The sequence below is a fragment of the Scleropages formosus genome, chromosome 11, assembly GCF_900964775.1.
Source record: "Scleropages formosus chromosome 11, fSclFor1.1, whole genome shotgun sequence".
Taxonomy (NCBI): Eukaryota; Metazoa; Chordata; class Actinopteri; order Osteoglossiformes; family Osteoglossidae; genus Scleropages; species Scleropages formosus.
The window spans coordinates 27,856,730-27,869,935 of record NC_041816.1 but is presented as its reverse complement, the minus strand read 5'-3'; the positions used below and the strand labels follow the sequence as shown (position 1 = coordinate 27,869,935).

General features: G+C 39.2%; 1 protein-coding gene across 1 annotated transcript; it reads left to right on the top strand.

The window, feature by feature from the left end:
• The first annotated feature begins 2,839 nt into the window (after positions 1 to 2,839).
• LOC114911865 (butyrophilin subfamily 1 member A1-like) lies at positions 2,840 to 12,773 on the top strand. Its single transcript, XM_029256085.1, has 10 exons — positions 2,840 to 2,997; positions 3,162 to 3,236; positions 3,321 to 3,671; positions 3,800 to 4,081; positions 4,417 to 4,485; positions 5,680 to 5,709; positions 7,204 to 7,224; positions 10,476 to 10,496; positions 11,404 to 11,430; positions 12,226 to 12,773. Exons 2-10 carry the CDS (start codon positions 3,164 to 3,166, stop codon positions 12,771 to 12,773), a joined length of 1,422 nt encoding a protein of 473 aa, XP_029111918.1. The 5' UTR covers positions 2,840 to 2,997; positions 3,162 to 3,163.
• The last annotated feature ends 433 nt before the right edge of the window (positions 12,774 to 13,206 follow it).

Here is a 13,206-nt window from a genome sequence, read left to right as displayed (position 1 = left end):
GATATATGGAGCTATACTCTCTCGCGATGCTGGGCAGTGATCCACATCTCCCAGTCTGTCACGCAAAGGTGTGCATTAGGTGTATTAAACGCATTTTTTACTTATGATATTTTTGACTTACGATGGGTTTCTTGGAACATAATTCGCGAAACACTATGCACTATTATCAACCCACACCTTATTCACTCAAGGTAACTTACACAACTAGACAGACTACTTACAATGGGTTACCCATCCATATATCGGTGAAACACACTCTTTCACGCTCACACACTCTTTCACACTCACACACTATGGGTGACTTAGAGTCACCAATTGAGACTTTGGACTGTGGGAGAAAACGGGAGCACCTGGAGGAAACGCACAGACACAGGGAGAACATGCCAACTTAAATAAAAACAAAGACCAATAAGACCAACTAATATAAACACTGCATGACAGAATCTTAACAGTAAACGCATACCCAAAGGCTAAAAACCATAAATACTTAAAGTACTTACCTGCTAACTCCACTGCTGTGCCCTGGCCTGTTCCCAGGGTGTTTCTGTTCACCTTACTTACTGTTCTTGGTTGTTTTGCTTTTCACAACACATTTCCCATTATTTTACATTTTTAGATTTTAATGCAAAGGTGAACAATACAAATGCATTTAACCAAATACATCAAAATAACAAGACACGTTTAGGAAAAATAAAAAAAAATAGCCACGCACATAATAATGAAAAAAAAACTGCACCAAAATCAGATAAATAATAATAACAAATAAATAAATAAAAACATACCACAGTCAGTTCCAAAGACTACTTTAAATTGCAATAAAGTGCTATATGTTATAAACATAATGCTATTAAATAAAGTGAGATCAGATAAATATAAAAACCTACACGGTGTTCCCTTCCTCAAGATTTTAAAAGAGAAAGTAAAACTTGTGGAAACGCGGAGCACCGAGTGACACGAACTGGTATGTTTCTCTGTGTTAATAAACCACTGTATTTCATTAATTACACTCATAAATAAAATAATATTTATATTCGCGTAGTAGTATCGCTATGAATAACTCTACACCGGTTCACAGTAGTTTTTTTTTTTTTTTTTTTATAAGCTAAGGTCGAGTAAAGGCGCTAAGGAATGAATAGAGATCACAGGGACATGAAGACACAACTGTGTCGATAAAACTGCGTTTGTTAATTTTTTTTGAAACACACACAGCTTGTCCCAAGCGGGGTCGCGGCGAACCGAAGCCTAACCCAGCAGCGCCGGGAGCAAAGCTAGAGGGGGAGGGTCACACTCGGGACGGGACGGCAGTCCGTCACAAGACACCCCAAGCGGGACTCGAACCCAACGGCGTCGCTGTGACGTCACCGATTCCTCGCGCCCCCAAGGACGAACAGTTGAGTTTAAAAATGGGACCAGCAGATTAGCAGAGCACTAAATCGAAAATTTCTTGCTTAGGCTCCAGCTTGTCGTGACCCCGCTTGGGACAACCGGCTTCAGTGTATTTTGCACTGAATATATACATACACATATATATTTTTATTTTAGGTTTATTTGTTATTACACACACATTTTCTGAACCGCTTGTCCCATACGGGGTCATGGGAAACCGGAGCCTACCCGGCAACACAGGGCATAAGGCCGGAGGGGGAGGGGAGACACCCAGGACGGGACGCAAGTCCGTCGCAAGGCACCCAAAGCAGGACTCGAACCCCAGACCCACCGGAGAGCAGGAGTGTGGTCCAACCCACTGCGCCACCGCACCCCCCTATTTGTTATTGTATACAGTATATAACGAATAAAGCAACGGGATGTAACAGAGTAGTGAAGTTTTGCTCTTTTGTCAGGAGATAATCCCTCTAATAAGTCTAGTAAGAGTAAGCGACGTCGGCATCTCGACTAGGGCAGCTGTCTGAGAGCGCATCGGTAGTGCGAATGGACATGGATTCTATGCCCGCTTCGTCTGTGCGGAGTTTGCGTTTCCTCCCACTATAGATAGTTAATTTCCTTAAGGAGGTCATGGAGAAACCTTCTCTGTCTGCAGTTACTCTTATATTTACATGTGTAGTAGATGCTTTTTCTGCAAAGAAACTTCTAATGAACTCTGTAGTGTTATCAGTGCACACACACACACACACACACATCATCTAAAACTGCTTGTCCCATACCGGGTCGTGGGGAGCCGGAGCCTAACCCGGCAACACAGGGCCTCAAACCTAATTACTACACCATCCAGTAGTACGTGTACAGTAGCACAGTATACCAGTTATGAAGGTACTTTTGACAGTCCTGTCCTGCTTTTCATAAAGATTTTATGATATTCAAATAAAATAATTCAATTCTATCTCACTGAGTCAAGAAACCTCACTATGTATAATCTTTTATCTTTATAAAAAATTGTATCTAACTGCATGTTTTTAAACTGAGGGATGCACTGATATGTTTACAGTCTTTTTTTTTCATTCTACTCAGAGATTAGTGGTGTGTTAAAGATGCTGCTGTATTTGTATTATATTAAGAACTGAGTGAGAAAATACCAGTTATTAGGTTGTTATTCTGCAGTTCATTAGCCTGATAATATTTCATAACTTGATCTTTTTCTTTTTTTGCTTGTTGTGTGTGTGTGTGTGTGTGTGTGTTTTTTTTTTTTTTTTAAATCAAAAATAGCCTATAAGACAGTTATTTTGTCCAAATATTTTCTATGGACAGCTGTTAAAATGAACTTTTCTGAACCTTTTACATTTGCATTTTTTCGTATTGAATTCTGCTTTGAGACCTGAAAGTAAAAACTTTGTGTCACTGACTCTTCCATCTGGCGTTTCAGTGTCATGCTGATATACGTGACAAATACTGTGTGGCCTCCAGAACACAATATCTGAAGGATAATGAAAGGATCAGGTAAGAACACCTGGCAGCATTTCTAGAGACCAGACTGGTAGAAGACTGAGCTTCAGTATAAAGCATCTTCACCAAGTATAACAGTTACAATTGGACATCAGTCAGGTCAGTATTGGTAATTGTTTGTATTACCTCACAACCAGCCAACCAGCTAGCTATGAGAAATGTTTATTTTAATATAGCCGATCCATACTCAGATCCTATATGACTGTATGACTAACATGTATATATTCTCATAACTGATGATTTATAGTATATATCTGTTTCAGTGATGACGATCAATTGGTCTGGATGTCTCTGTTTGACTCTCCTCCTTCTTCGGCAGACTACTGTCTCCACATTGGGTACATATATTTCCTCAGATAAAAAAAATGTGTCATGTTGTCTCTGGAACTGAATAAGTTCTCAGTGTGTGTTTTTCTTCACAGAGAGGTTTGAGGTTCTTGGTCCAGCTCAGCCTATAGTTGCTGTAGCTGGTGAAGATGTTGTTCTGCCCTGTTACCTCAAACCCAACATCAGTGCTGTGGACCTGAGTGTTGAGTGGTTCAGAGTTCAGACCGGTAACCCACTTGTACATCTTTATCGGGATCATGAGGACAGATATGAGAAGCAGATCCCATCCTACAGGGGAAGAACATCGTTGTTCCTTGAAGAACTGAAGAAGGGAAACACTTCATTAAAACTCTTTGGTGTTAGAGGCTCTGATGATGGACCATATAAATGCTTTGTTCAGTCTCAACAATGGCAAGATGATTCATGGATTAACCTGCGTATTAAAGGTAGGAATTTAAATTTTTTTTATTAAAATTAAATTATTATTTTTGCAGTGCATATAATAAACATTTTTTTCCTTCATTAACTTTCATGAGTCGCTTACTGTTTCACAAGACAAGTCCTGTATCTGTAGCTGTAGGAACCCAACCAGTGATCTCCATTGAAGGATATAAAGAAGGAGGAATCAGTCTGGTGTGTGAATCTAAAGGCTGGTACCCTCAGCCTCAAGTGGTCTGGATGGACAGTGAAGGACACAACCTCACAGCTGGACACACAGAGATGCACAGAGACAGTATGGATCACTATATTGTGAGACGACGTGTTATTGTACAGGAGACAGAGACCAACAGGTTCACTTGTCGAGTTCGACAGCAGCAGATGAATGAAATGAAAGAGACAATAACTGACATCCCTGGTGAGTTACACATATTTAGTATAAACAGCTCAATGGAGACACTTCGTGCAACTCATGTTTAAGTTACTATAAATAATGAACCGGTTCCAGTATCACAACTTTCTTTGTATCTTCGTGATTTGCACCTCCATCCATCTGTATGAAAGTGTTTCCACACTGACTGTAGTTTTCTAACGACAAAAACTTGAGGTACTTTGTTTACTTATTTCTTCAAGTTAAATAAAACATGCGGACTGCAGGTTTTTCACTGATAAAATTGCCTGTTTCATTTTTTAATTACTGAAAGGTGCAAATCTGTAATCTTTATGTAAAATTAATTGTTTGTTGTATCCCAGGTGAGATGTTCCATCGTGCCCATCCTTGGAAGGTGACCTTTGCTGTGGTCTTCATTCTGGCTGCTGTTGGTATTATTGGATGCACAGTTTTGATTCACTATTTTGTAAAACTGCGGAGCAAGAGAGGTATTTTAGCAATTTACTGTTCACATTCATGGTTTTCAGATTTAATAAAATTAAAAAACATAGTTGAAAAATGGTATTATGTAAAAGTGATTTTACATCATAGCTCACAGCCGTCATTATAGTGTATGAGTTATATTTACTGTGGGGGGGCAGTGGAGTTCAACAGGTCCCTTCACACTCACTCTTGTACTCACACCATCATTAATAACAGTCACTTGTTTAGGGTTATTTTCCATCATCTTTGGATTTTCTAGATCATGTCCAAAGAATATTTAAACATTTTTCCTACCATGAATCCCAAGTTCAGAACAAATACATTTACATTTATTCATTTCACTGTCGCTTTTCTCCAAAGCAACTTACAATGTTTAGCTACATACAATTATTTACTCATTTGTATAGTCAAGTAATTTTACTGGAGCAATTTAGGGTAAGTACCTTGCTTGAGGGTACTACAGCGGAAGGTGGCACAGTGAGTAGGGCCACTGTCTCATAACGCCTGGGTGGTGCAAAAGAACGTGCATTCGATCCCTGCTCAGTCTGTGTGGGGTTTGCATGTTCTCCCCATGTCTGCATGGGCTTCCTCTGGGTGCTCTGGTTTCCTCCCACAGTCCAAAGGCATGCTGTTCAGGTTCCCCCATAGTGTGTGAGTATCACAAAGTGAGTGTGTTTCACTGATGCATGGATGAGTAACTCCTTGTAAGTAGTGTATCTAGCAATGTAGTCACCTTGATGAATAAGGTGTGTGGGTTAGTAACACTACATAGTATCCCTTGTAAGTCGCTTTGGACAAAAGTGTCTGTTAAGTGAATAAATGTAAAGGTGAGAATTGTGTCAGTGACCTTTGGGTCCAAAGGTATTAGCTCTAATCACTATTTTACTGGCTCAAGGTTCACAGTTTAGGTGTGTGGTAACTGATTGTTGAATTGCACTTTTTAAAGTCTTTACAATATTCATTGTGAATTTAAATAATTTTTCATTTGTCAGCAACGCTGAAGAATGAGATATGATAAAATGTTAAAACTCACATGCACGTATTTATATGCAGTGTGTGACTGCAGTGTTTTGTGGCACTGACCTCATGACTTCATTTCATTAATCTCTGTTCTCACTGACTGATTACAATATTTTTTCTTACATATACAGGTCAGCTCAAAGAACAGCATGGTAAGTAATACAGTTGTGTGAACCTGGTGTATGAAAATATAGCAATATCACTTCTTGAAGACATATATCCAAAAATAAGCACAACTTCACTCACCTCTTTTTCCTGATTAAACTATTTTTGTCATTAGTGTGAATGAGTACATTGTATGAAGAAATGTTGCTTTATGTTAATGACTGGCAGAATGACATTATATAACGTGGTACCACAGTCAGATGACCTGTAAGAATGATCATGTTAAAATTAGTGTTGGGCACAAATTAATTCATATAATTTTTTTGTTTGTCAGGATTTCAGTTTTGCAAAACAGTTAATCAATTTTACGTTTTTTTAAATGTCAAGGCATTTTTATAATGTATAATATTTTTGTGTCATTTACTGTCCCTTTTCCACAGAGACAATCTAAAGATTTTACTGTATATAAAGTGGCTTTGATAATAAAATCCAGCCACTGAGCAAGTTACTGTAGTGTTGTCACTGTTGGATCATAAACTGTTTGTTGCTGTCATGTAGGAGATTAGGAGGGCAGACTCAAATGCTGATGTTGAAGTCGCTTTATTAGTATCACAAGAAGGTTGCACCCACAGAACAGAGAGCCTCAGAAGATAGGTGAGGAGAATGTCTCTCAGTTGGAGGTTCCGCAACTAGGTGCGTCGGAGTGGGTGATTTTATATTGCATCTCAGGGACTGTAGGTGAGTCTTGATGGCACACCAAGTCTCCCCACTGGCCTGGTGCCAGGGGTCGACTGTGGGGACGTTGAGATGGGGCACCAAGGAAACAGAGCAGACTGGTACCCTCGGACACATTGGAATGGTGACATACCTGTGGAGGAGTGGGTCAAGGCATTATGGGCGTACTCGGCCCAGGGCAGGTATTGTGCCCACGGGTGCTGTCGTTGGGCACAGTAGCTGCAGAGGACATGACTGATGTTCTGCTGTAAGCGCCTCACCTGCCTGCTGGAGTAGGGGTGGTAGCCAAAGGTGAGGCTCACCGAGACCCCCAGCTTAGTCCAGAATGTCCTCCACATTGGGGCCCATGGTCTGACAGTGTCCTCAGGCAGGCCATGTAGGCCGAAGACCTGTTGGGACAGTGCCTTTACTGTCTCCATGGCCGTGGGCAACCATGGCAGGGGGATCAGGCGGCAGGCTTTGGAAAATCGGTCAGTCAAGGTTAGTATCACAGTCTTAGCATCCAAAGAGGTGTAGTCCATCAGGAAGTCCACTGCTACTTGGGACCAAGGTTGCGAGGGCACTGGCAGTGGTTCCAGTAGGCCGGTGGTTCTCTGTGTCGGGGTTCTGGGAGCAGACTCTGCAGGCCTCCACGTATTCTCGGACATTCGTCTGTTTGCCATGACATTATTATGATAGAGTAAAAGCTCATTCATATTTATATGGAATGTGTGACTGTTGTGTTTCGTGAGACTGACCTAATTACGTAATTTCATTAACCTTTGTTTTCACTGACTAATTATAATATTTTTTTCTTACATCCACAGTTCAGCTCCAGGAACAGCATGGTAAGTCATACAGTTGTATGAAAGTGATGTATGAAAATTGTTCAATGTCACATCTTTAAGAAATATATCAAAAATAAAAACTGTTTCACTCACCTCTTTTTCACTAATAAAACTCTTGATAATTTTTTTTGAAAAAATGCAATGTATGAAAAAATGTTGCTTTATGTTAATGACTGACAGAATTACAATGCATGACTTAGTACCACAGTCAGATGACCTGTAGAAATGACCATGAGTCAGTGCTGAATTCAGGTTAATTCAGCAGCATTTTCCTTGTTTGTCAGTATTTCACTTTAGAAAAAAAAAGTTTCTTTTTTTCCTCCTGAAGAATTTTATACTGTGTGTAACATTTTCTGTGTCATTTATAATTCCTTTCCCACAGTAAGCATCAAAATGTTTTACAATATTGTAAATGGCTTTGATAATTAAATCCAGTCACTGAGGTAATTATTGTAGTGTTGTCACTGTTGGATCTTAAACTGTTTGTTGCTACTGCTCTGTAAGAACAACAGTAACAATAACATCTAAAAGCAAACACTGAACAAAACATCAAGGACATCTTCACTTGAATAAGATGTTTTCCTGCATTAATATTTGAAATTTCCTGAAACAATAGCGAGTTAGGCATTTTCTTGTATCTGCTGTAATTCAGCAGCTTTTTCCTTGCCAGAATTTTATTTTGGCTTCTGAAAAAATACAAGATTATTGATTTTACCTTTTTTTCTTGTATTTTTGTGTTGTGTATATTATGTATGACATCTCTTAACCGTTTTCAATGTTGAGAATGTAAAGATTTTACAGTATCTAAAGTGATTTTGATAGTTAAGTCCAATCCCTGAGAAATTAAGTGGTATTGTCATAGCTGGAACATAAACTGTTGTTACTGGTTTTAAAGAACGAAAATAACAATAACATCTTAAAACAAAAACCCGACAAAAACATCTTTGAGTGAATTAAGCATTTTCTTGCATTTTGCTGGAAGTTTTATGAAACAGTCATGAGTTAGAAGTTTAATTGTTAAGCCAACATCTGTATGAACAGTTTCAATAGGAATTTCCTTCTGACGTTGACTGTTATAGACTGTGTTACAGAATTTCAGTCAGTTCCAGACAGTGTTTTATGGTATGATGACTGTTCAAGTCAGTTCGTGAGTTTGAATGAAATATTTTGGGATCCTGATGCAAAAAAGCCACAGAATCATTGTTTCATAAAATATAGCTGAATTTTGTCAGCATAGCAACAGGATTAAATTTATTACCACAGATTGTCAGGTTAAGGGGGTGTGGTGGTGCAGTGGGTTGGACAAGGTCCTGTTCTCTGGTGGGTCTAGGGTTTGAGTCCTGCTTGGGGTGCCTTGTGACGGACTGGTGTCCTGTCCTGGGTGTGTCCCCTCCCCCTCCAGTCTTACGCCCTGAGTTGCCGGGCTAGGCTCCGGTTCCCTGCAACCCTGTATGGGACAAGCAGTTCAGATGGTGTGTGTGAGATTGTCAGGTTTAGCTTTAGGGTTATTGTCGTGTCATTATACACAGATGTACATCAGACACAATATTTTACTTGCAGAGGTTCAAGTGTAATATAAACAATCACTGTAGACACTTAAGATGCACGATGTCTCTTACTATGATTTTTACACGTGTGTCTCTCAAACCAGTTCACAGTAATGATTGTGGCCCTTGGCAAAAAAAAAAAAAAAACAAAAAAACATTGGTTCCAGAGATGTGTGTTTTTGGTGAACTAGTGAATATAAACTGACCTTACTGCATGTGAGAGTGAATGAGTGTGTACACACACACACACATTTTCTGAACCCATCGTGTATCTGGCTAATCTGCTGTGGGCTAGAGTCACCGAGGGTGAAACCTACTTCACACTCTATGTTTCTCGGAATTGGCTCTGGACCACTGGGACACTCAACTTGAATAGCTCTGCTACCTCACAGTGTCGGGACTGTTCGGGTGTAGGTTCAAAGTTCGAAGTTTTTATCTTTCCCCTCTTCTGCATAGGTTTCCTCACACAGTCTGATTACATGCAGTTCAATTGAACTGGTGATTCCGTAATTGTGTGTGTGTGGGTTTGTACGGTAGGACCGGCAATCAATGAAAATGATTGAGTGAAAACAGATAGGTAGTCACACAGACCCTTTTCAGTGAAATACAGGTGGACTTGGACTTATGAAAAGGTTTCACCCTGATGACCCTCTTCCCTGAAAATCCCCCTGTATTTTATTGTATTAACCATAATGATACATAAACAGTTGATGTATAAATGTTATAGAGCTTTGTTATATTTTTTCACCAATATCATGCATTTTTCATGTTAAAATAATACAAATGTTACAATAATAATTGCTCTTAGGCACTACCACCTCAACAATGACTGAGACCCAAACAATAACAACTATTGGTGTGTTGGGGCAGTGCAGTCAGCTGATTTTACAATACAGCATATGGAGGGGTCACCGTTAAACATTACGACCAAATGCTGGGACTCGAAAATGATATAATAAGGAGGGATGGCTGTTGAAAGTCTGGATTGTCATAAGTCACGTATGTTGTAACTCAAGAATTGCCTGTAGGCGTGATGGAATCATACACGGCAGCGGGTGTAGTGGTCAGTAATACAGACTTCTGATGCCATAAGGTTAACAGCACAAGTGTCAGAAAGGTCTTTTAATGCAGTGACAGAAGGTTACTCAACCTTAAGCTTAACTTAAACGTCAAGTAAAATACCCCTCTGTGTATATGACTTAAAAGTCATATCTTTATCAGTAAAGATAAAACCTCATTTGGTGAAAATGGATGGCAGATAGTGGATATGGAGGTTATACATTTTTTTATACCTAGAAATAAGTTTATATAAGAAATGAGAAGAGCTGCTATAGAACATCATGGTGATTGTTTCTTCTGTCTCTGTTTAAACTGACACATCTGTTCTCTACAGATCAGCTCAAACTGCGATTAATGTAGTGTCTCTAACACTCCAGGTCATCTTGGACAAAGACATCACCTAAATAAAAAAAAAAAAAACACCATTATATTGTCTCAAAACATGAACCTACTCTATAGAATGACAGAAATATAAATATGCTGCTTTAGTGGATGCACATAAATGGCAAAAAGGAGGAAACAGGATTAACTTATTTACGAGTGAGAGAATGAAAATGAGAATCAGCAGATCCACTGCACTACATCTGTGATGTGGGGATTTTTTTAATCCATTTGTTATTTACACTGATGTTCTTATATCTACAGGACTGATCACCAGTCAACTGAGTAAGTAATAGGTGGACTTATGTTTTTGTTTGTGCATTTGAGTTTGTGTGTGTGTCTCTTGTGTGTTTACACAAATTATAACAGAAAAACACAACTTCAAAAAGTGAAAGTGGTAAAGATGTAATGTGAGAAATACAAGACATCAGAAATATGGAAAATACCACAAGCAAAAATTCTTTGAAATTAATGCAACTAATTTTTTGGGAAATAATTGCTTCCCTTTTAATTTGTGTTGGAGATGAGGAAGGAGCTTCTCAGAGTCCTGATATCACGAAAAAGAAAATTTTGGGCTTAGAGAAAAACAGTTCAGTGTTTATTCAGGACACAACAGCTGAACAACAGGGTTCAAAAACATACCACTGTAATATGGTAAATGGTTCATATTTATATATTTCATCAGTCAATAAAAAATATCCAATGTATCAATTACTAAAAGAAAAGTAAAGATACCACTGCAATGGTATTTTGTTTGCTAAGTAAACGTAAACAGTATATTTAGTGACAGAGAAATGCATCAACTCTTCCTGTACATACAGTATTTAGTTACTGTTAGGAGAACAGAGATGGTACTACTGTACCTGCAAAAACTGAAAAGGACCACATACTGTTCATACTGTATTTCACTATGTTTGTCTAATAAGGAGCAACAGAAAGTCTATAATGTAATAATAGTGAAATGATTATGAAGGTTTGTTTCTTTCACAATCACAGCCCATTAACTGCTTATGGTTATGATTTCAACTTTAAACTGAAAATTAACATGAACATGTTTACAAATGTATGTGTTGCACACTGTACCTGTGCATGTAAAAATGGACATGAAAGACACTGAGACAAGTCCAGACTGATTGCAGTATTTGCTGTGACACTAATTCCATGTGTCTCATTTTTATTTCTCTCTCTACAGAACTTGTAAAGGCACAAAGATATGCAGGTGAGTTTGAGAAATTAGCCAAAAATTTGCAAAAAACATATACACACACACACATCTTCAGAGCCGCTTGTCCCATACAGGGTCACGGGGAACCGGAGCCTACCCGGCAACACAGGGCGTAAGGCCGGAGGGGGAGGGGACACACCCAGGACGGGACGCCAGTCCATCACAAGGCACCCCAAGCGGGAAAAAACATATATATATATATATATATATATCCATACACTATATATACATTGTGCCCTTTATATATATATACATATATATAAACACCTTTATATATATTTTTTAAGGGCACAAAGTCTCAGTGGGACTCAGCAACCTTTTGAATCTAAGACCACTTGATTTACACAGCATTTGAAGGAGAAACAGTTGTATGAGATCAGGTCTGTGTGAGAGCAGAGCAGATTATGTAATTCAATAATTTTAGAAATACATTACTATTAATTAAATGAAGTCAAAACAAGTTTTTAAACATAAATGTACATAAACATAAAAGTTTTAAACTGTTTTCTCAAAGGTAAACATATTATTACAATTTCTTACAAAACATCCAGAACACCTGTTATCGGAATTTATATTAACACCCCAAAAAATCACTCATTCATGCTAACAGCTTGTTCTGATCACCACCACGGCTTCTTCTTCGTCGCACGCACACATACCTGCAGAGCCCGGGCTCTTTGAGGTGGTTGCACCCCCTGTTGCCATAATAATATATTTTTACTTTTTAAAGGTGTTAATTTTTGTCACATTTTGAAACGTAATAATTGACCACCTCTCTGTCCTCCGCAGTTGATGTGACTCTGGACCCTGATACAGCACATCCTGAACTCATCCTGTCTGAGGACAGGAAACAAGTGAGGAATGGAGACACATGGCAGGATCTCCCTGACAACCCAGAGAGGTTTAATTGGTGGTCCTGTATCCTGGGAAAAGAGGGGTTTTCTTCAGGGAAACATTACTGGGAGGTGCAAGTTGGGAACAAGACTTACTGGAGACTAGGAGTGGCCAGTGAATCCATCAACAGGAAAGGGTATTTTCCGCTGGATACTAATAATGGTCTCTGGTCTATCTGGCTGCAGAATGGAAATAAGTATGAGGCTTTCACTGACCCCCCTGTGTTGCTCCACCTGAGTGTGAAGCCCCAGAAGGTGGGGGTGTTTGTGGACTATGAGGAGGGTGAGGTCTCTTTTTACAGTGTGGAGGACAAGTCTCATATCTACACTTTCACGGGATATAAATTCACTGAGAAACTCTGTCCATTCTTCTGCCCAGGCTTCTGGTATCGCAGTGAGAACTCAGCCCCACTGATCATATCTTCTGTCAGTGACATAGACTGAAGAAATTGATTTTAGCTTTTAATGTTCAGATCATGATGCCATATTCTGATTTATTGTCCAATCTTACCCTAATTCAGAACGTGTAATTTATCCATCCATCTTGTCTTTTGTATGATGTGATACTTTTAAATAAACATTTAATTTTTTTAACCAAGGGTATTGTGGTGGTGCAGCGGGTTTGGCATGTGCTTTCTCTCTGGTGGGTCTGGGGTTTGAGTCCTGCTTGGGGTGCCCTGCGACGAACTGGCATCCCATCCTGGGTGTGTCCCCTCACCCCCCAGCCTTGTGTCCTATGTTTCCAGGTTAGGCTCCAGGTCACCACAACCCTGCTTGGTACAAGCAGTATCAGTCAGTGTGTGTGTTTATTGAACAGTAATTATGCATTTCAATTTTATCTCATGGAAGCAAGCAGCTGGAATCATATTGTTTAAAA